Genomic DNA, 25,070 nt, shown 5'->3' with positions numbered 1-25,070 from the left:
CAGACAAACGCATAGCCTACAGTACATGACCAGACACTCACATACACACAAGCTGATGTGCACACACAAATGAACTTTTATGCGCAAACAAACACACGCTCACCCTCACACACACACACACACACACACACACACACACACACACACACACACACACACACACACACACACACACACACACACACACACACACACACAAACACAAACACAAACACACACACACACACACACAGCCCTCCACACACACACACACACTCTCTCCCACCCACCCACTTCCTGCCAGCGCCCATGCTGTTAGTCATGCTGTCTATCAGTCCATCACGGCCGACCGTCATGGCCACTCTCTCTGTCACTCACACCCAGTTGCAGTCCCACTGTCCCTCGCTGTCTCTTCCGCTCTTTGTCATTCTCCGTTAATGCACTTTAAACGCCATGATGGCTGCATCCCCCCCCCAAACGTAAACATACGTTCAGTATGTTTACGTTTCCCAACATGCAGTATTCAATCCGGACCCCACTTAGAACAACCAAATATTGTAGTCATCCATAATCAACACGTCTGATTGCATTAGCTAATTTGATATTTAGATCACAAGGCAATTTACAGCGCTCAGATTCTTCAATAATATAGCTGGGATGGCATTGCCTGCTGACAGATTTTTTTATTGGGCAATTCCATGTTTAACATGTGTACTAAAATAATGTATGTAATACATTCTCAGTGAAGACTAAATTTTACCCTACCCCTTTTTCTCCCCAATTTCATGATATCCAATTGGTAGTTACAGTCTTGTTCCATCGCTGCAACTGCCGAGGTCGAGAGCCGTGCGTCCTCCGAAACCCGACCCTGCCAAGCTGCAATGCTTCTTGACACACTGCTCGCTGAACCCGGAAGCCAGCCGCACTAATGTGTCGGAGGAAACACTGTGTCAGCGTGCATGCGACAGGCCCGCCATAGTCGCTAGAGTGTGATGGGACAAGGATATCCCGGCCGGCCAAACCGTCCCCTAACCTGGACGATGCTGTGCCAATTGTGCGTCGCCTCATGGCCGGCTGCGACACAACCCGGGATCGAACACGGATCTGTAGTGAAGCCTCAAGCACTGCGATGCAGTGCCATACATGCTGCCCACACTGCATCGCGCATGTTTATTTTCTCCTCCCACACCAGACGCAATCAGGACAAGTAGGTTGAAATTTCAAAATGAACTCTAAACCAATTATATTGATTTGGGGACAGATCGAAAAGCATTAAACATTTATGGCAATTTAGCCAGCTAGCTTGCTGTTGCTAGCTAATTTGTCCTGGGATATGAACATTGGGTTGTTATTTTACCTGAAATGCACAAGGTCCTCTAGTCCAACAATTAATCCACAGATAAAAGGGTAAACCGAGTTTGTTTCTAGTAATCTCTCCTCCTTCAGGCTTCTTCTTCTTCTTTGGACTTTATATGGCGATTGACAACACACTATAAGGTGCATTACCACCACCAACTGGACTGGAGTGTGGACCTCAGTCCATCTTTAAATCACCCACGTGGGTATATGCTCCTAAAAACCAATGAGGAGATGGGAGTGGCGGGACTTGCAGCGCGTGAAGCTTCACAGATAGAACCAAGTCCTATTTTAGCACCTGGCTACGCAGACGCTCGTTGACGCGCGCGTGCAGTGTGTGGGCAATGATAGAATAACATGTATGTGTCCATTTATTTTGCAAAACACTCACGCACGCGACTCGGGCGGTGTGGTCAGCATGTGAGACTGCTGCGCCACTCGGGAGGCATGAAGACTACATTTAAGGAAAATCACAGCTGCCAATCTGTGTTACTCTTGATACCAATCAAATGTATTTATTTATAAAGCCCTTTTTACATCAGCCGATGTCACAAAATGCTACACAGAAACCCAGCCTAAAACACCAAACAGCAAGCGATGCAGATGTAGAAACACGATATATGTTTGTTATTACAAAGCAATTATCTTCAATACCTCTTATTTCATGGGTGTGTTTGTATTCTTTTCATACACAGGGGGAGATCTGTCCAGACGCTGAGTGTGTGTGTATAGGCCTAGTGTGTGTGTATGCAGAGGGACAGACAGACAGACGGGTGGACAGACCAGGTGTCCTGATTTCCTGTGGTCCATAGTCATTATATGACTGGATCAACTATCATAGTGCCTTCTGAAACTCTCAAATCCTTTACACTGTATCAACAATCATAGAGTGCCTTCTGAAACTCTCAGATCCTTTACACTGTACAGTGTTTTGCTATTTTTCTAATAAATCACTAGTGGTTTTTATGAAAACATTTTCTGTTTCAATGTATTATTCTGTAAAATATATATACATATTTAAAGATGATGTAATATTATGTTTGCTGCTGAATGTGACATCTATAACAGTAGATTTGGTAAATCTATGCACATATCCTATGCATGTCTCTGTGAAAAGACTGGCGTGTAAAATTGAAACAAGAGGTCTCAGAGAGAAAGAGAGCGAGAGAGAGAGAGCGTTTCACAACAGAAGGCAGGCTGGAAGAGCTCACTGGGGGACGCATACATGAGACTACCGCGTGACTGTGTCCTCTCTCCTCCTGACTAAATAAGGGAGTTGGAACGAGAGGGGGGAAGCTCGCAGCCCCGCGGAGCGCTATTGATCCCCCTCCACTTCACATTACCGCCTTAAAAATAAAATACATTATTAAAGTCTATCAGGACAGCATGTGTTATTGTGTGTTTTTTTTTGTATTTAGTTAAGAGGATACTGTGTATCGGTTGGGAGAGTTGAGCTTCATGCTGTAAAACGACATCAAAGTGGATCAGACAGTACCAACAACATGCATACTGCACGCGGGGCGCGCCCTTTGTCTATCACGCACTTGTGACGAAAGGGGAACCCCACATCCAGTGCTCTTGCATAGGCAGTGACGTGTCTGCTGGTCTGAAGCCCCTTCATTATGAGACAACTGAGGGTGAAGTCCCAGCATCCTTCCATGAAATGAACAAAGCGCACAGTCTCAAAAAAGCGCATTTTGTCAAAGAGGTGAGTCAACGCATTGGATTTTCGATTGCAATTTCACCTTTAATGTGGAATTAGACTCACAGCCTCACACTGAATAACGACTGTTGTGTGTGCCAGCTCGGTGAAAACCTTAGCCCACGCAGTGATGTCATGTGGGTTAGCCTACACCTGTGAATGTAAATGCAGCTGCACCTGTGTGGACTGTCACAGACACCTAACCGTTTGACAACAGAGGCAGCTGTTTGGTTGAACCTATTTTAAACCAGATGCTGTTAGCTCTCTGTAGTTACAGCAGGCAGTTCTTCAGAATAGTCGCATCTCTTTCCCTTTGTTAATTCGCCTGCGCTGCTTCTATGCTAGATGGGCTGAATTAATGTAGGATATTTATATTACTGACCACATAATTATCAAAATTATGATTATATGTCATGGCTGACGAGGTTGTGCTTTCTATTGTCAGCCAATATTTCAACAGTTCTATTTGCCGACGACGAAGGGTTAAAGAGGCGCAGTCGCCACCACTGGTAAGCAGAAATCATCAATGTTGAGCGCACAGACCACTCTCCTCCAGAGCGATCACATCTCAACGAACTAGTACGGACGACGTTACCCTACGTTTTCTTCAACTAGACTACTGGTTTCTCTCTGTTGCTTCCATCGGGTGCACGGAAACAGGGAAGAATAAGGCCAGTAGGAGAGAAAAAAGGACGCAACTATGGCAAAACCAAGGTTCCTTGGCAGGCTGACCGACTCCCCCTCCCCAGAGTCTGCAATGACAAATGACAAGAAGTAGCCATTCACCTGAGAGGATATCATTTTTGACAGCTCAAGGGACGTAAACAAACACGGGTTCCTCTCTTTGGAAACTGGAAACTGCCTCGCGATCCCCCTGGCGCGCAAATAAAGTGGACGCTCATTTCTAGAACGCTACTTTTCACTTAGAGGACTGTCCACTTGGTCCATCTCATGAAGTTACAAAAACGTAGGTCGAGGATTACAGTATTTATTATTCTATGACGAGAGCACAGTGAATGTCGTCCGTTTGTCGGGACTCGTCGACGTAGAGGTCAGCATCGGCGACAGAAAGTCCAACAACTCCAGTGGGATAGCGTACAGCAAAGATGCCCGTCCGAAGGGGTCACGTGGCACCACAGAATACTTTCCTCGATACCATCATTAGGAAATTCGATAGTCAAAGTAAGTGGTTTGATTATTGCATGCATGAAGATTTATCATTTGGTTCCAATAATCAGTTCGTGTCTATTAGCCTATGAATACATAGCCTAAACAAATTGGATGACAACCTTCGGTAACATAAGCCTACCACATTTATTTTTCTTTGCATGGTAAGAAAAATGTGACCTGCTCTTTTGCAAATATTGGACAAATATGATGCAAATAATATTGAGTAATTTATTCTCTTGAGAATAGTGATAGGCCTACACTCTGGAGATTTAGGTTTTGCACATGTTATGAGGACTTGTTATGAGAGCAGACTGAAAATGAAAACATAACAAATGATGCTGCTATGAAATTATTGAGTGAAGTTAATTAACACAATGTTGCAAAATACAGCTTGCCTGTACATTTTTAAAATGGAATGAAAATAATCACCTCAGCACCATAAATTAAATAAACCATATTGTAAAACAAAGTCCAATCACTTCAAACTAAATTATTTGCACTTCTTTTGCTGTGGGTAGGTGACATGATATGTTATAAACATATATTTGTGGATGTTTTTTACATTCAACTCTAATTCTGTGCATACTGTATGTACATATCGAGCAATGCCCAGAAGACGACTGACCAATCACATTGAACACAGGAGATAGCCAACCAAGTCCTAGAGTTTACACATTCACACTGTGCGTACAGTACAGTCACAGTCTCAAATTCTGCTGAGATGAAAGTATTTGGTCTCTCACGATTAAATGGAATCTGTTAATGATCAACAATTGTGCTCACAAAACAAGCCCCATATTTATTGTTTTAAAGCTGCAATATGTAACTTTTTGTGCAACCTGACAAAATATAGAAATGTTAGTTATAGATCTGTCATTCTCACTAGCTAGGTTTCCATCCAATTGGAGACAAATTTTCATGGGAATATTCTAAAATATGCGTAAAGAAAATGTAGCATTTTCCCACCAGTGGTGTGTTTCCACCAAACAGACTTGTTGTGGATACAAATCAGTGCGTGATGAAGTAGTGCAAACAAAATTTACTTTTTCGCTTAAGCTTTCATGTACTGAAGAACATTTTTAAGTTCAATGTGTTTCCATTTGTCACAGCAACTGTTGTGTTAAATAGCAAATGTGGGTAGGCTGTGCGGGTAGTAGGCTAGTCTACATGATGAGATTATTATGGATAAGAATATTTTTATTTGTCAAACGGCAGCCAAACATCGATCATCATGTCAACAGAATCAGACCCTCGATATTTCTTGGAAAGGAGCATCAAGATCACCGTGCCCTTTCACCACCCATCATAAGTTATTTCATCTGTAGCCTAGTAAACTGCATGCCTTCCTGAGTCGTAGAGGGAAGACCACACACCATATCATCGCGTGACTCCAAGTTTACTTCGATATGATGGTTATTATATAAATGTTTACACATAAAGACGTTTCCACCACCATTTCTTGCATAATTAATTTTACAGACACAAACAAATGATCTGTCTGCATTTATAAAATTGTAACGAAACCTCCTGTTTCCATTACAGCTGTTGTGATTTTTTTTTTACGGTGTGACTTTTATACGTATGAAAGCAAGTCTAAGAAGCAGTAGATCTGTTCTATGTGCGTTATTTCTATGCTTACCGTTCTTAAGTATTGTTTTTGTGTCTTGTACTTCCGGTTTTGTACACCAGCTTCAAACAGCTGAAAATACAATATTTCTGGTTATTGAAAATATATTTCATGACAGTTTAGATGGTACAATGATTCCAAATACTAACTTGCTGGTTTTGTCACATAAACTGAAATTTAGACGAATTATTTGAATTTTAGCAACCAGGAAATGGCAGAGTAATTTCTGCATTTTGCACATTTAATAGTTGACTGTTTAATTTAAAAAGTAAAACATGTCATCTGATTGGAGCCATGAGCTTTCTGACCCTTGATGTCTGTATTTTAGTTTTGCAAAGTTTTGGCAAGCTTCAATGGACCTCAATGGCCTGCGGTGCTACCTTTGATGCAAATGGCCATGTTTATCCATTTCTAAATTGTCCCATAGATGTGACTTGCTTCCCAAGCATGGCTGATGGAGAGGTGGTAAACACTGGTGTCACGAACAGTCACCACAGCACTGCCTTAGGGAAATTCACATTAATCAGGGCAGAGAGAGAGAGAGAGAATTTGAATACAAATCGGATGTGAGTCAGAGGAGTAAAAAGTGAACAGGAATCAGCAACCAGCATCTAGCACCTTTGGCCTCAGCAAGAGCAGCCTGATGGTGTTGTCCACTCAGACACAAACCACCTAGCCTTGTATGCCTCTTTTCTTTGTGCTCCTACATAGTATCCTCCTCCTCATACACTTGACTGAAAAGGGCAAGTCGGATGCAGAGAATAGACCAATAAGCAGGATTTTATCATAGGAAACACTTTCCAAATTTACAGTTGCCCTTGAACCTTACAAAATGATGAATACATGCCTTTTCTATTACAGTAGCCTATGTCTAATTCCTGTTAAGCGCATAGTAATATTCTCAGTCTGCATGGACCCAGAGCCCAGTTTGCACACGTCTGGTGCCTGCTAAAGGGGAATCATTGACGTTTTCTTCCTATTGTGCATTGACAGTGTTCCATGCCAATAGTTGCTAGGCATGGATAACTCACTAGATTACTGAAAAATGAATGATCCCTAGGCACCTCAAGAAGCTGCTGCATGTTCCTAAAGCTTAACATTATCTTGGTCAATGTTGACTTTTGTTATTGTTACGCAATCGCAACCACACTGCACACTGCCCTAACCCATCTGGACAAGAGGAATACCTATGTGAGAATGCTGTTCATCGACTACAGCTCAGCATTTAACACCATAGTACCCTCCAAACTCGTCATCAAGCTCGAGACCCTGGGTCTCGACTCCGCCCTGTGCAACTGGGTCCTGGACTTCCTGACGGGCCGCCCCCAGGTGGTGAGGGTAGGTAACAACAATTCAGTTTGTCCGTGATGTGTACACCGAGGAACTTAAAACTTTCCACCTTCTCCACTACTGTCCCGTCGATGTGGATGGAGGGGTGCTCCCTCTGCTGTTTCCTGAAGTCCACGATAATCTCCTTTATTTTTTTGACGTTGAGTGAGAGGTTATTTTCCTGACACCACACTCCGAGGGCCCTCACCTCCTCCCTGTAGGCCGTCTCGTCGTTGTTGTTAATGAAGCCTACCACTGTAGTGTCGTCTGCAAACTTGATGATTGAGTTGGAGGCGTGCGTGGCCACACAGTCATGGGTGAACAGGGAGTACAGGAGGGGGCTGAGCACGCACCCTTGTGGGGCCCCAGTGTTGAGGATCAGCGGGGAGGAGATGTTGTTTCCTACCTTCACCACCTGGGGGCGGCCTGACAGAAAGTCCAGGACCCAGTTGCACAGAGCGGGGTTGAGACCCAGGGTCACGAGCTTAATGACAAGTTTGGATGGTACTATGGTGTTAAATGCTGAGCTGTAGTCAATGAACAGCATTCTTACATAGGTATTCCTTATGTCCAGATGGGATAGGGCAGTGTGATGGCGATTGCATCGTCAGTGGACCTATTGGGGCAGTATGCAAATTGGAGCTGGTTGAAAGAATTCCAAGATTGTGCAAAGCTGTCATCAAGGCAAAGGGTGGCTATTTGAAGAATCTCAAATATTTGGATTTGTTTAATAACTTCTTATGTCTGCAAGCCCGATGTCGGTACACTTATGACAACAGCCAGCTCAAGTGCAGGGCGCGAAATTCAAAATATATTTTTTAGAAATATTTAACTTTCACACATTAACAAGTCCAATACTCCAAATGAAAGATAAACATCTTGTGAATCCAGCCAACATGCCCGATTTTTTTCAGTTTTACATCGAAAACACCACGTATATTTATGTTAGTTCACCACCAAATACAAAAAAGGACAGACATTTTTTACAGCACAGGTAGCATGCACAAAACCAAACTAACTAACCAAGAACCAACCAAACTAACCAAGAAACAACTTCATCAGATGACAGTCTTATAACATGTTCTACAATAAATCTATGTTTTGTTCGAAAAATGTGCATATTTGAGGTATAAATCAGTTTTACATTGCAGCTACCATCACATCTACCGTCACAAATAGCATCGAAGCAGCCAGAGTAATTACAGACACCAACGTGAAATACCTAAATACTCATCATAAAACATTTCTGAAAAATACATGGTGTACAGCAAATGAAAGACAAGTATCTTGTGAATCCAGCCAATATTTCCGATTTCTTAAGTGTTTTACAGCGAAAACACAATATAGCATTATATTAGCTTACCACAATAGCCAGAAACACAAGCCATTTACCAGCAGCAAAAGATAGCGATCGTAACAAACCAGCAAAAGATATATAATTTTTGACTAACCTTGATAAGCTTCATCAGATGACAGTCCTATAACATCAGGTTATACATACACTTATGTTTTGTTCAAAAATGTGCATATTTAGAGCTGAAATCAGTGGTTATACATTGTGCTAACGTAGCATATTTTTCCCAGAATGTCCGGATATTTTTATGACACTCATCTATTCTGACCAAATAACTATTCATAAACGTTACTAAAAAATACATGTTGAATAGGAAATGATAGATACACTAGTTCTTAATGCAATCGCCGTGTTAGAATTCTAAAAATAACTTCATTACGAGATGCAGCTTACGTTATGGCGAGAGAGTGCCCAAAATCTGGGCGCAAACTAATAGTACACATGTTCGACAGATATATGAAATAACATCATAAAATGGGTCCTACTTTTGATGATCTTCCATCAGAATGTTGTACAAGGGGTCCTTTGTCGGGAACAATCGTTGTTTGGTTTTAGAATGTCCTCTTCTCCAGTCAATTAGCACGGAAAGCTAGCAAAGTGGCGCGAAGCTCTCCTTCGTGAACAAACGCAGACAACGCAACACCCCTAACGTCCCGAAAAAATTTCAATAATCTAATAAAACAATATTGAAAAAACATACTTTACGATGATATTGTCACATTTATCAAATAAAATCAAAGCCGGAGATATTAGCCGTCTATAACGACAGCTTTTCAGAAGGCAATACCCGGTCCTTCTCGCGCCTTCCAGAAAACAGGAAATTGGTGTCACGTCATGCCAAGAGCTCTTATTCGACCTCAGATCAAGTTATACACTCCATTTCTTCTCTCACTGCCTGTTGACATCTAGTGGAAGGCGTATGAAGTGCATGTATACTAATACATATCAAGCACATTTATAGGCAGGCCCTAGAACAGAGCATCGATTTCAGATTTTCCACTTCTTGTCAGGAAGTTTGCTGCAAAAGGAGTTCTGTTTTACTCACAGATATAATTCAAACGGTTTTAGAAACTAGAGAGTGTTTTCTATCCAATAATAATACTAATATGCATATTGTACGAGCAAGAATTGAGTACGAGGCCGTTTGAAATGGGCACCTTTTATCAAGGCTACTCAATACTGCCCCTGCAGCCCAAAGAAGTTAACACTTTTATGGTTATTAGATGATTCCATTTGTGTTATTTCAAAATAAATAGCAATATGTTTATTAAGGTAGTAAAAAGTTAGTTATTTGGTCCCATATTCGTAGCACGCAATGACTACATCAAGCATATGACTACACATTTCTTGGATGCGTTTGATTTTTCTTTTTCTTTTTTTTCAGATTATACAAATGATAAATCATGTATTGTGTCATTTTGGAGTCACTTTGTATTGTAAATAAACATTAATGTGGATGCTACCATGATTACGGATAATCCTGAATGAATCGGGATTTAAAAAAATTGATTTTCTTTTAATTGAAACTTTATTTAACTGGGCAAGTCAGTTAAGAACAAATTATTATTTACAATTATGGCCTACCAAATGGCAAAAGGCTTCATGCGGGGACGTGGGCTGGGATTTAAAAAATTGGAAAATAATAAAGGGGTCTAAAGCACTGCACCTCAGTGCTGGAGGCGTCACTACAGCCACCCTGGTTCGAATCCAGGCTGTATCACAACTGTCTGTGATTGTGAGTTCCATAGGGTGGCGCACAATTGGCCCAGCATCAAATGGGTTTGGCCGGTGTAGGCCATCATTGTAAATAAGAATGTGTTCTTAACTGACTTGCCTAGTTAAATAAAGGTTAAATAAATAAAATAAATAATAATAGGACAAAACACACATCATGACAAGAGAGACACCACAACACTACATAAAGAGAGACCTAAGACAACAACACAGCATGGCAGCAACACAACATGACAACAACGTGGTAGCAACACAACATGGCAGCAGCACAGCATGGTAGCAGCACAAAACATGGTACAAACATTATTGCGCACAGACAACAGCACAAAGGGCATGAAGCTAGAGACAACAATACATCACGCGAAGCAGCCACAGCTGTCAGTAAGAGTGTCCATGATTGAGTCTCTGAAGGAAGAGATGGAGATAAAACTGTCCAGTTTGAGTGTTTTTTGCAGCTTGTTCCAGTCGCTAGCTGCAGCGAACTGAAAAAAGAGGAGCGTGTGTGTGCTTTGGGGACCTTTAACAGAATGTGACTGGCAGAACGGGTGTTATATGTGGAGGATGAGGGCTGCAGTAGGTATCTCAGATAGGGGGGAGTGAGGCCTAAGAGGGCTTTATAAATAAACGTCAACCAGTGGGTCTTGCGACAGGTATACAGAGATGACCATTTTACAGAGGAGTATAGAGTGCAGTGATGTGTCCTATGAGGAGCATTGGTGGCAAATCTGATGGCCGAATGGTAAAGAACATCTAGCCGCTCGAGAGCACCCTTACCTACCGATCTATAAATTATGTCTCCATAATCTAGCATGGGTAGGATGGTCGTCTGATTCAGGGTTAGTTTGGCAGCTGGGGTGAAATAGGAGCAATTACGATAGAGGAAACCAAGTCTAGATTTAACCTTAGCCTGCAGCTTTGATATGTGCTGAGAGAAGGACAGTGTACCGTCTAGCCATACTCCCGGGTACTTGTATGAGGTTGTAATCACACCGGTGGGGAGAGCCAAACCACATGACCACATGACCTTTGTTTTGGAGGTGTTCAGAACAAGGTTAATTGCAGAGAAAGCTTGTTGGACACTAAATAAGCTTTGTTGTAGAGAGTTTACCTAGGATAGGAGACTTTACCATACCTAGGAGAGGATAAAGTAATCCTTCTAACCCCCCCCCTTATAAGATTTAGATGCACTATTGTAAAGTGGTTGTTCCACTGGATATCATAAGGTGAATGCACCAAATTGTAAGTCGCTCTGGATAAGAGCGTCTGCTAAATGACTTAAATGTAAATGTAAATGTAAAATCCGTGGAGGAGCCAGCTGAGTATAAGTGTATCACCTGCATATAAATGGAGGAGAGAGCTTCCTACTGCCGGAGCTATGTTGCTGATGTAAATTGAGAAGAGCATGGGGCCTAGGATCAAGCCTTGGGGTACTTCCTTGGTGAGAGGCAGTGGATGAGACAGCAGATGTTCTAATTTTATACACTGCACTCTTTGAGAGAGGTAGTTAGCAATCCAGACCAAATACCTTTCAGAGACACCAATACTCCTTAGCTGGCCCACAAGAATGGAATGGACTACCGCAGTGGTTCCCAAACTTTTTATAGTCCTGTACCCCTTCAAACATTCAACCTCCAGCTGCATACCCCCTCTAGCACAAGGGTCAGCGCACTCTCAAATGTTGTTTTTTGCCATCAAACTATACAATACATTTATTAAACATAAGAATGAATGTGAGTTTTTGTCACAACCCGGCTCTTATAGGACCAGGGCACAAATAATAATATAATAGTAATCATTCATTTTGCTCTTTATTTAGCCATCTTACATATAAAACCTTATTTGTTCATCAAAAATTGTGAATAACTCACCACAGATTAATGAGAAGGGTGTGCTTGAAAGGATGCACATAACTCTGCAATGTTGGGTTGTATTGGAGAGAGTCTCAGTCTTAAAGCATTTTCCACACACTCTGTGCCTGTATTTAGTTTTCATGCTAGTGAGGGCTGAGAATCCACTCTCACTAAGGTACGTGGTTGCAAAGGCCATCAGTTTCTTACAGCGCGATTTGCCAAGGCAAGAGTGCAGCCCTATCCAGAAATCTGGCAGTGGCTTCTGGCTTGTTGCAATTTAGATGAGGCTCTCTTGTTCAGATATCGGTAAGTGGACTGGAGGCAGGGCATGAAAGTGATAACAAATCCAGTTGTTTGTGTTGTCCGTTTCTGGAAAGTACCTGCGTGATTGCGCACCCAGCTCACTCAGGTGCTTCGCTATATAACATTTGACATTGTCCGTAAGCTTGAGTTCATTTGCATACAAAAAGTCATACAATGATGGAAAGACCTGTGTGTTGTCCTTGTTAATGCAGACAGAGAAGAGCTCCAACTTCTTAATCATAGCCTCAGTTTTGTCCCACACATTGAATATAGTTGGGTGGAGTCCCTGTAATCCTAGATTCAGATCATTCAGGCGAGAAAAACTCGTCATAATGCAAGCGGTCAGACAAGTGAAAATTATGGTCAGTAAAGAAAACTTTAAGCTAGTCTCTCAATTCCAAAAAACGTGTCAATACTTTGCCCCTTGATAACCAGCGCACTTCTGTATGTTGTAAAAGCATTACATGGTCGCTGCATGATACATTGCATAATGCAAAAAATACACGAGAGTTCAGGGGCCTTGCTTTAATGCAACCGCTGTGTCAGATTTCAAAAAGCTTTACGGCAAAACACAATATTCAATAATCTGAAAACAGCGTGCTTCTACACCTGCATTCTAGCTGTTTGGGGTTTTAGGCTGGGTTTCTGTACAGCACTTCGAGATATTATCTGATGTACGAAGGACTATATAAAATAAAATTGATTGATTGATTGATTGATTCAGCCACAAAAGCAAGCCATACAGTTACCAGTCGAAATTTTGCAGTCAACAAAACTCATAAAAAGCATTATAAATCTTCACTTACCTTTGCTGATCTTTGTCGGAATGCCCTCCCAGGACTCCCACTTCCACAAGAAATGTTCATTTTTTTTCGGTAATGTCCATCATTTATGTCCAAATAGCTATTTTTGTCTCGTGTTTGGTATACAAATCCAACGTCAGGAAAGCGCGTTCACTAAAACCTGACGAAATGTCCAAAAGTTTCGTAACAGTCCGTAGAAACATGTCAAACGATGTATTGAATCAATCTTTAGAATGTTTTTAACATAAATCTTGAATAACGTTCCAACCAGAGAATTACATTGACTTCAGATGAGCGATGGAACGGAGTTCCCTCTTATGTGCACGCGCATGGTAAAAGAATGGTCACCTCATGCCAGTGGTGACTCATTCCTGTCTCCTTCGGCCCCCCTTCACAGTAGAGTCATCAGACAAAGTTCTACAGACTCTTGACATCTAGTGGAAGCTGTAGGAAGTTCATCCATATCTCGCTGTAATTTCAATGGGAGCTTGGTTGAAAATCTACCAGCCTCAGAATTTCCACTTCCTGTTTGGATTTTTTCTCATGTTTTTGCCTGCCATATGAGTTCTGTTATACTCACAGACATAATTCAAACAGTTTTAGAAACTTCAGAGTGTTTTCTATCCAATACTAATAATAATATGCATATATTAGCAACTATGACTGAGGAGCAGGCCGTTTACTCTGGGCACCTTTGTGCACCTTTCATCCAAGCTACTCAATTCTGCCCCTGCAGCCATAAGAAGTTAATGGTATCTGTTGCTTTTATACATGTCGTACTACCCGAAAGTCGTCTTTATTCTCGCTCAAAAAAGTCCCGTGGCTTATTTTTCAAATTGTCATGTTTCGTTTCTAAATGTCTGCGCAAGTGAAGGTTTCCCGCAAGAGAGTAACGGTTAATGTGATTGGATGTTAATTATTTGACTAGGCTACCTGTATTTGACGTTGTGTTGTTATTTCACTGAACACTAGACGGTTAAAACATTTTTTGGGCAGTGAAATGAGGCTACTCAGGCGGGAAAAAACCATCTCACCCAAATGTTTAGCCCCGTTGGAAAATATAAATATACTGTTTGAAAACACTTTTGATTAACAAGACAAAATCGAAATTGGTCTTTAAAAGTTAGGATCAGCTTGATCTCCCCCTTTAAATAAAGGGCGCACTGTGGCTGCCTTCTAAGCAATTGGGACCTCCCCAGAAAGGAAAGAAAGTTGCAGATGCACAAATATCAAACCCCCAAGACCTGTTAACCTCTCACCATTACAGCAACACGGGAGATTAGCATTTTGGGGGGGAATGATATTTGTGCGTCTGTAACTTTCTCACAAAAACAATTTGTCACTGTCCCAATAATTATGTAGTTCACTGTAGACTGACCAGGTGAATACAGGTGAAAGCTATGATCCCTTATTGATGTCACTTGTTATATCCACTTCAACCAGTGTAGATGAGTAGATGAAGGGGATGAGACAGGTTAAAGAAGGATTTTTAATAAGCCTCGAGACAATTTAGACATGGATTGTGTATGTGTGCCATTCAGAGGTTGAATGGGCAAGACAAAATATTTAAGTGCCTTTGAACGGGATATGGTAGTAGATGCCAGGCTCACCGGTTTGTGTGTAAGAACTGCAATGCTGCTGGGTTTTTCACACTCAACAGTTTCCTGTATGTATAAAGAATGGTCCACCAACCAAAGAACATCCAGACAACTTGACACAACTGTGGGAAGCATTGGAGTCAACATGGGCCAGCATCCCTGTGGAACGCTTTCGTCACCTTATAGAGTCAGTCCATGCTCCAACAAATTGAGGCTGTCCTGAGGGCAAAGGGGGATGCAACTCAATATTAGGAAGGTGTTTCTAATGTTTTGTACACTCAGTGTATGCTTGTCTTGTAAAATTCTCCTGTGAATTATATTATTCAACCTGAGTGAGTTGGTGTTATAAATTTATCCAGGTGGGATTGAAAATGAAAAATGAGAGGGTGGATCAAATAGTCCTAGTGGTTACGTTGCTGTCTAATCATTTGGTGATGGATGCTTGGCTTTTCTCTCTGCCTATGTGGGGAGCCTGACTGTCATCCATTGCCAAGACTTTGATGTACTGTATCTATTCATAAAGGGATAGTTCACTCCAAAGATTGTCAAATGTTTATAGATCTCAAAAGTCTTATTTTGAGAGGAGTTCTTATCCCTGCCATCAGTTGTGTAGTTCTGGTATATGCTTAGACCCGAAATTAATGGGAAATACGCACCGTCTAATTTCCTTATTTTATTGAGTTTTTCCATTCATATGGGTTTGAGGCAATGATCTGCATCTACACAATCAATGGCATAGGATATGAACTCATCTCCACAGAAGACTACTTTGGATGTATGAAAACATAGGACAAAGTTTGATAGATACAGGAATTTACAGCAAAATCCTGTTTGATTAGCACCCCATTAACATTACAATAGGACATCCTGAGACTTCCAACAAAATATCAACATCCATTATTTTCCTAGGCTATACAGTCATGATCTAAACAATGCATACTGTACTAACCATCTATACCCAAACTCTGTATTCTTGTCCAGTTGCACCCCACCTGGACAAAGCCGAGTAAAGACACTAAAACAAAAAAGATTCCTATTCTAACCATGGCAACTCAAGCTGAATTACCTCTTTCATTAGGACAACGGGACTTTAAGATAAAGATTGCTTTATTTGTCAGTTGCATACAAGGTCCAACTGTGAATGTGTCTTCCACTTTCAACCCAACCCCTCTGAAAGCCACACAAACATATATAGGTTTTTTAGAGAGGAGTTGGGGGGCAGGTACACTGGGTGCCCGAGGAGCTGTTGTGGTGGGGGGTTAAGAGCCTCGCTCAAGGGCACAACGGCAGTCAATGGCTTCTAGGATTTGTTACCAGTAACGCTCCGGTTGCCAGCTCACTTCCTGCCATATTTAGAGGGGGTAGATCAGCTTTAATATTGCAGATAGATTGTTTAAAAAAAATATATATAAATATATATACTGAACATAAATATTAACACAACATGCAACAATTTCAACGATTTTACTGAGTTACAGTTCACATGAGGAAATCAGTCAATTTAAATACATTTGTTAGGCCCTAGTCTATGGATTTCATGACTGAGAATACAGATATGCATCTGTTGGTCACAGATACCCCCCAAAAATGGGCCTCACAAATTTCAAATTGACAATCGATAAAATTCAATTGCGTTCATTGTCCGTAATTTATGCCTGCCTGCCCATACCAAAACCCCACTGCCACCATAGGGCACTCTGTTTACAATGTTGACATCAGCAAATTGCTCACCCACATGATGCCATACACATGGTGTGTGGTTGTGAGGCCGGTTGGACATATTACCAAATTCTTTAAAACAACGTTGGAGGCGGCTTATGGTAGAGAAATTAATGATGAATACTCTGCCAACAGCTCTGGTGGACATTCCTGCAGTCAGCATGGCAATTGCACACTCCCTCAAAACTTGAGACATCTGAGGCTCTTAACCCCCCACAACAACAGTGTTGTGTGACAAAACTGCACATTTTAGAGCGGCCTTTTATTGTATGCAGCACAAGGTGCACCTGTGTAATAATCATGCCTCTTTAATAAGCTTCTTGATATGCCACACCTGTCAGGTGGATGGATTATCTTGGCAAAGGAGAAATTCTCACTAACAGGGATATAAACATATTTGAGATAAATAAGCTTTTTGTGCGTATGGAACCCTTTGAAGAACCTGGGATCTTTCATTTCAGCTCATGAAACAAGGGACCAACACTTTACATGTTGCGTTTATATTTTTGTTCAGTGTATATATATTTTAATATATCTTCCTTTATTTTTTTCTCCTAACCCTACCACCCCTCCCTTAATTGGAGTAAACTAATGGACAACAACACTTATTAGGCTTTTACTTCCAGCTTATACTGTCACGATCGTTTGTTGAATAAATGGACCAAGGCACAGCGTGCGTAGAGTTCCACATGATTTAATCAATGAAACTCACAAAAAAACAATAAATAATAAACAACCGTGAAGTTCAAGCTGTGCTCACAGGCAACTACACAGAAGTAAGATCCCACACACAACAGGTGGAAAAAGGCTGCCTAAATATGACCCCCAATCAGAGACAACAATAGACAGCTGCCTCTGATTGGGAACCATACCAGGCCAACATAGAAATCCAAAAAACTAGAGTACCCACCCATGTCACACCCTGACCTAGCCAAAATAGAGAATAAAAAGGCTCTCTAAGGTCAGGGCGTGACATATACATACAATATGCATTTTATGGAAACAGTATATTTTACAATATTTATCTTTTGTTTGTTTTTAGTATCATCCTTCAGCTACCCTGAACTCCTCCCATCTATCTCTGAAGACCATCCAGTTTTGATTTCTATTTGCCATATATTTTTCAACTGTGCTGTGATGTTTCACAAAAGTTCTGAACCTTTCTATTCACATAGTTTCAACAGATTGTAAATTAAAGATAAACATTTTTACTAAGAGTATTATTATATTATCAATCGATTGACTTTGACTTTTCAAATCACCCGGCAGTGCTATTTGCAGAGTTAGCTCCAGGTAAATGTTGCAATTCTTCAGCCATTCCTGAACCTGCGAACTAAAACAAGCTACATATGTACAGTCCCAAAACAAAAAGACCTAATGATTCATTCCTTCAGTTGCTGGCTTGCCTCTCTAACCACTAGCCTACCTGCCACCTTGTTTTCTCTGTCTGTGTAGTCATTGCTCCCTGGCCCCATGAGATAGAAGCCTCCAATTTGCACTGTATGAGATGGGAGCTGGGGAGGACATTAAGCTTTACAGCCCAGGCACAAACACACCATCACCAGGGAAACTAGCCAGGCCCACACATGGTTCCCCAGAGGACAATGTCCTTCCTTCCAGTCTTCCAAGGTAGCTGACTCAATCCAGGCTGTCTGTAGACCGAGAACCAGAATTGTGTGAATGATGTGAAGTCATATGCTACTGTACATTCGGCACTTGAACACCACTGTTTTGAGCAGTGTTCAGGAGAGGGCCTTGATGTTCCTTCACACGGCATCTTAACAAGAGAGAGAGAGAGAGATTGGCTATCTGCCGCCCCCAGTGTATCGATAGACTGGGGGCAGCAGGTAGCCTAGCGGTTAGGAGCGTTGGGCAAGTAACCAAAAGGTTGCTGGTTTGAATCCCCCAGCCGACTAGGTGAAAAATAGTTCTGCCCTTGAGCAAGGCACTTAACCCTAATTGCTCAGGATAAGAGCGTCTGCTAAATGACTAAAATGGATCACGAACATTGGCTATGCATGGATTAGAGATAGGTGTTGTGTATTTATAGGTGTCTATAATAAGGTGTGTTCCCTCAACCTGATCCCTAGTCACTTAGCGGTAGTGGGACTGATTATCCATGCATGCAGGGTCACTGATGTTATTTTTTCCATCTCCCCCACCCTCAATTGTGGAACTTGGTACGATCCCAGCCATATCGACACACTGACACGGTTTGTTTAGGCTAGACCCCGTCCAATCATCTCCATTAGCCAAGACAGTCATTAACACAATCTTTCCATCTCTGCATCTGTAAAACTGTTATTTACTATACCTCTCTTCCCCTCTCTCCGTTTGACTCTCGTAAATGTCTGAGCATGCTACAACACAGAGAGTCTCTCAGCCTCTTCCCTTCTGTACTGTGTTGTCCCTGTTGCTAGCTGTCATTCCCAGTCTCTACGAGCAACCCGCTGGGTTGTCATGGTCTAACAGTTTCACCCCCCCGCTGCTGCCAGGCGCACGTCCAACTGGGGAACATGGCACCTGCTGGTGAAATGAGTTCCATACTTCCGCTTCCAGCCTATCCTGTCCATCACCTAGTGTCCTTTGTTTGTGCGGTCCAGCTTTAAACGACACAATGATAGCTCGGGTAGCTAGGCTAGTGTGTCAGTTTTATTTTATTTTATTTGACAATTTAAATACGCAAAATGTTGGACAAACAAGGCAATAGATAAATATACCAAAACTGTGAGGATCCAAAAAAGTGAAGAGACTTGTTTCCATCGTGGTCCTCTCAATGAGAAGTTGAGGTTTTATTGTTGACTTGAACTTGCGTCGGTTTAGTACTAACTATGCTAGCTGCTCTGATAATGATGTGCTTTTTGTGTGATACAGATTTAATTCTATTGTATTATCACATTTGAGGTCAAATGGTAAAGTGAGATATCTGAAACCTCTCAGGTGCGATGTCGGATGAGGAGTTGTCGTTGTAACAAGAAGTATCTCCTCCTCAGTTTTTTCACTGGGATTGTCTTTAGGCAATTCCACGGTAACAGAATGACTCAGATCTTTCATTTTAAAAGTGTGCCAAACAAAAACCATTGATTGCAAAGTTAAACAAACCATGCAGGACTACTTCTAACAATTTCCACTGAACATTTTACAAAAACACATTTACTCGAAGAACAGTGCAGATGTTTGGTAACGGAATGATGGTAAAATCTCCCTCAGTTTTTTGTGTGACCACATTTTCAAAACGCTGTTAAATATCTATTCTGAATTAGGATTTAAAGATGTTTGCCGAAAGAATGGGGTGTCAGCTATGACATGGCGAGTTTGAAAAAATGTGACTACAGTAAGTGAAGTGGATTAACACTTGGTAACAGAATGATGGTAACAGAATGACATCATGGGTCCCTGATCTGTACTATACAGAAATACATAATTATGGATGTCATTCTTTTCATGGTGATGTATCCTGAATAGGTACACAAAGGTAGAATTATGTACTATCCTCCTTTGCATGTTTGGGTATTATTGTACACACTGGTTATTATTGTAATGCTCTCCGCCCACATTACAGACCAAATTTGTACCAATCATTGAAGTCTGTGTTTGAGAAGTTTGGACATCACAGTATATCACAATAGAGCACAGTAGAGTGCATTACAGTAGAGCACATCACAGTAGAGTAGAGTTCAGTACAGTATAGTTCAGTAGAGTACAGTGCAATACAGTAAATTATACTGTACTCTAATCTAGTGTGCTCTACTGTACTGTACTAAACTGCATTACAGTACTGTATTGTACTGACCTATACTCTAGTATACTCTAGTTTTCTTTAATGTACTGTGCTGTGCTGTACTGTGCTCTACTGTATTCTGCTGTTCACACTTGTGAAACAGATGTCTATGATTTCAATGTCCATGGACGTCCGGGGTCAGTCCCTGCTCAGTGGGTGAGAGGGCTGGTTACAGTAAATGGAGAGAGATGGGGCTAATGGGTAGGCGTCAGTAAGAGCCAGGAGACGTGACATTAACTGGAGAGAATAGAGATGGGGAGAGAGAGCGAATGGTTGTTCAGACTGTTTTAACACTCTTGGTTTGACCGCATGACGACAGAAAGATAACGAAATCAATTATGAGCTGAACATAACAGTATGCCAGTGGAAGGAAGGACAGTAGCAGGTGACCCAGCTGTGGTTTTTGACTACAATGAATTCCTATTGTAGCCAATTCAGTTGCAGTCGTTCTGTTAACGTTTTTTTTTACCGATTTGGTAACAAAATTATGTGTTTTAATCACTTAATAAATCATAAACCAAATTGTTATTAGTAAAAACACTAACCAATTGGTAGGTCTACCTTTACTTGTTACTTCTGTGAACTTTCACAATCCTCCGTCCTCATGAGGGAGAGAAATTAGAAATGCAGAATGACAAATCTTAACAACCTTTCTTAAACTTACAGAAGGCAAATAATTCCAATGTTGATATTAGATGGCAGGGGTCTTTATGTCAACATTGTGCTTTGATGTTATTGTTATTATTGTTGTCATTGTTATTCGGTATTCACTGTGTATTCAGTCCTCGTGTCACTATTTCATCTTTAACTCTGCATTGTTGGAAAAGGACCCGTAAAGTTAGCATTTCATTGCTAGTCTACCCCTGTTGTTTACAAAGCATTTGACAAATAACATTTGATTTATTTCTAATACCTTTTAATACTTTTTCTGCTATACGTTTTCTATCACACCTTATCCTTCTGTTTGGCCAGATATCAAAGCCTTTGCTTATTCCTAATATTAAGGATGGAAAATGGTTGAAAAATGTATAGACTGTATGACTTAATTTTTCAAGAATATAGACTCGTAACTTTCATTTGACACCAAGTTTGATGTGCTCCTATCAACGTCACATGTTAGTGCTCACAGGGATTTGTACATGGAAATGCTCCTTTTAGGATTTTCGACAAAGACTTGTGTGGATGTGTGAACGATAAGACAAGCTGTGTTTTAACAAATGTCTTGTCAGTTTGTTGCTCAAACTTGATTTCTTAGGTAACTCTGCCTTTGCTAAACATTGAGTGGAATACAAGGTGCTGCTGTGCATGTCATTCCCCATGTAATAGCAAACAATCATTTATTTATTTTTGTTATATTTAGGGAGTAGTGTATGTATACTACAAATAGGGCTGGGCGGTATACCGTATTTTACTATATACCCGTATTGATGCAGGGACCGGTTTGGGTTTTTACTTTACCTTCTATAACGGTATTTGAATGTTTGGAGCCTCGCTGTGCCCACAGACCTAGTCCCACCCCCTGTCACTCAAGGAGCGCATTTGTTGTTGCTTGACCACGAGACACATTCATACAATCTGCATGGTCAATGCAGCACGTGCAACAATGTTGTTTCCAATTTGATCTTAATGAAAATCCACAAGCGTTCTATAATTACAATATTAGTTTGTGTTTCTTACATCTGCAAACAGATGGTTTGTATTTTCTTAGCAAGTTAATTAAGCTAAATCGTGTTAACCACTAATGCTAATCGCTAGTTAGCTGGCTAGCTAAATCGCAATTGCAACATTTGGTTAAAAATAGGGCCTAGTATTTTTGCCCATATCGTGGCAGCATGGAAATGATCTCAAATGAGTGCAGGAAATGCAGAAATTGATAGAAATGCAGGAAATTATTTTAGGTTGAAGTTGAATTGAACATTACAAAACAATCGGAATTGAGAAAGACCCATTGGAATAATTTAGAATATATGTGTTGCCACCCTAGGGTCACACACTACTCATAAAGCAAATTTAGAACTTTTATTAATCAAAAACATAAAATACCGTCAAATACCATCATAGCGTCAAAAATTTGAAAAATACCATGATATGATATTTTGGTCATATCGCCCAGCCCTAACTACAAAGAGTAGCAACCAAATCTGTGGCAACAAAATTTGTTTGAATTGAGTTTTGAGTTTATAAACTAGTTGGAAAGCTACTCAAGCAGCACAGTTGGAAGTGAAGGTATATTTCAGTCCTCAGTGTCACTTCTCTATCAGTGGTCCACTCTCAGCTCCAACAGGCAGCACTTTGTCCATCATCCGCTGCCTCCCTCCTCATACTCCTCTTTCTCCTCCTCTTCGCTGTCCTTCACTCTCCTCATCCGCTGCCTCCCTCCTCATACTCCTCTTTCTCCTCCTCTTTGCTGTTCTTCACTCTCCTCCTCCGCTGCCTCCCTCCTCATACTCCTCTTTCTCCTCCTCTTCGCTGTCCTTCACTCTCCTCATCCGCTGCCTCCCTCCTCATACTCCTCTTTCACCTCCTCCTCTTCGCTGTCCTTCACTCTCCTCCTCCATCCGCTGCCTCCCTCATACTCCTCTTTCTCCTCCTCTTCGCTGTCTTTCACTCTCCTCCTCCTCTGCTGCCTCCCTCCTCATACTCCTCTTTCTCCTCCTCCTCTTCGCTGTCCTTCACCCTCCTCATCCGCTGCCTCCCTCCTCATCCTCCTCTTTCTCCTCCTCCTCTTCGCTGTCCTTCAGTCTCCTCATCCGCTGCCTCCCTCCTCATACTCCTCTTTCTCCTCCTCCTCTTCGCTGTCCTTCACTCTCCTCCTCATCCGTTGCCTCCCTCCTCATACTCTTCTTTCTCCTCTTCGCTGTCCTTCACTCTCCTCATCCGCTGCCTCCCTCCTCATACTCCTCTTTCTCCTCCTCCTCTTCGCTGTCCTTCACTCTCCTCATCCGCTGCCTCCCTCCTCATACTCCTCTTTCTCCTCCTCTTCGCTGTCCTTCACTCTCCTCATCCGCTGCCTCCCTCCTCATACTCTTCTTTCTCCTCTTTCTCCTCTTCGCTGTCCTTCACTCTCCTCATCCGCTGCCTCCTCTTTCTCCTCCTCCTCTTCGCTGTCCTTCACTCTCCTCATCCGCTGCCTCCCTCCTCATACTCCTCTTTCTCCTCCTCCTCTTCGCTGTCCTTCACTCTCCTCATCCGCTGCCTCCCTCCTCATACTCCTCTTTCTCCTCCTCTTCGCTGTCCTTCACTCTCCTTCTCCATCCGCTGCCTCCCTCATACTCCTTTTTCTCCTCCTCCTCTTCGCTGTTCTTCACTCTCCTCCTCCATCCGCTGCCTCCTCTTTCTCCTCCTCCTCTTCGCTGTCCTTCATTCTCCTCATCCGCTGCCTCCCTCCATACTCCTCTTTCTCCTCCTCCTCTTCGCTGTCCTTCACTCTCCTCATCCACTGCCTCCCTCCTCATACTCCTCTTTCTCCTCCTCTTCGCTGTCCTTCACTCTCCTCCTCCATCCGCTGTCTCCCTCATACTCCTCTTTCTCCTCCTCCTCTTCACTGTCCTTCATTCTCCACCTCTGCTGCCTCCCTCCTCATACTCCTCTATCTCCTCCTCCTCTTCGCTGTCCTTCACTCTCCTCCTCATCCGCTCTCACTTCTGTGACCACTCTGTCATTCCAACACTCCATCCTGTGTCAGCCCCCCCCCCCCCCTCCCCCTCTCCTCTGCCCCTCTCTGCCTCTCCCCTGAAGCTCTTCGGCTATATGTGTGTCTGCTCTACCAACTCTCTTAGCACTCGTCTAGGAAATACTAACCATTTTATAGGACTAAAGTCCTCCCAGTGTCCTCGGAATGAAACCCACTTTGCATAAATCTGCATTACCCCATTTAGGGAGTTCAAACTCACTTCCTTGAGAAATGTCCCATAAAATATTGTGTTGATTGTAAAAATTTAACGTGCTAGGGAATGCAAAGTACACTTGTAGGAAAAAGTGTTCCAAAAGGGTTATTCGGCTGTGCACATATGAGCACCCTTTTTGGTTCTAGGTAGAACCCTCTGTGGAAAGGGTTCTACATGGAACCCAAAATAGTTCTACTTGGATCCAAAAGGGTCCTTCAAAGGGTTCTCCTATGGGGACAGCCAAAGAACCCTTTTTATGTTCTAGATAGTACCTTAGTTTTCAAGCTTATTGTTATGGTTCGGATTAGGGGAGGGAAAGCCCCATCCTAGATCTCTCCCCAGAATGGATGTCATAAAATGTTATGATGACCTCAACATCCCTTTACACACTGCAGTACTGTCTGAAGTAATGCAGTACTGTCTGAAGTCAAGATCTATACTGTACTCCAGGCATGATTAAGTTCTGCTGATAATCTCCAATATTTGTGCTTTTCTGAATGGGTAAGTTACATGATGTTAATGGGGTTATACACCCAGTATACAAAACATGAATAACTCTTTCCATGACATAGACTGACCAGGTGAAAGCTATGATCCCTTATTTATGTCACTTGTTAATCAATTTCAATCAGTGTATATGAAGGGAAGGAAATAGGTTAAAGAAGGTCTTTTAAGCCTTGAGACCATTGAGACATTGTGTATGTGTGCCATCCAGAGGGTGAATGGGAAATACAAAATATTTAAGTGCCTTTGTACAGGGTATGGTAGTAGGTGCCAGGCAAGGAATGGTCCACCACCCAAAGGACATCCCGCCAACTTTGACACAACTGTAGAAAGCATTGGAGTCAACATGGGCCAGCATCCCTGTGGAACGCTTT

The 25,070-nt window shown here is 41.9% G+C and overlaps 2 protein-coding genes across 3 annotated transcripts in view; both read left to right on the top strand.

Moving 5' to 3' along the window:
• The window catches only part of sspo (SCO-spondin), a 78,601-nt gene extending 75,884 nt beyond the window's left edge, over nt 1–2,717 (top strand). The window contains exon 111 of the mRNA XM_055928779.1: nt 2,031–2,717. Coding sequence (XP_055784754.1) covers nt 2,031–2,053 — 23 coding nt within the window. The 3' untranslated portion in view covers nt 2,054–2,717. The remainder of the gene's footprint in view (nt 1–2,030) is intronic.
• A 217-nt stretch (nt 2,718–2,934) lies between these two features.
• kcnh2b (potassium voltage-gated channel, subfamily H (eag-related), member 2b) overlaps nt 2,935–25,070 on the top strand; it is a 292,842-nt gene continuing 270,706 nt past the window's right edge. The window contains exons 1-2 of one of the 2 annotated variants that reach the window (XM_055928777.1): nt 2,935–3,043; nt 3,483–4,219. In XM_055928777.1, the coding sequence (XP_055784752.1) occupies nt 4,144–4,219 (76 nt within the window). In that variant the 5' untranslated portion in view covers nt 2,935–3,043; nt 3,483–4,143. Of the gene's footprint in view, nt 3,044–3,076; nt 4,220–25,070 lie in introns of those variants that run through there. The other variant, XM_055928778.1, reaches the window with a different exon arrangement.

This window comes from Salvelinus fontinalis, chromosome 7 (genome assembly GCF_029448725.1).
Source record: "Salvelinus fontinalis isolate EN_2023a chromosome 7, ASM2944872v1, whole genome shotgun sequence".
NCBI lineage: Eukaryota > Metazoa > Chordata > Actinopteri > Salmoniformes > Salmonidae > Salvelinus > Salvelinus fontinalis.
The sequence above is the reverse complement of the archived record's forward strand: the minus strand, read 5'-3'. Positions and strand labels throughout refer to the sequence as shown.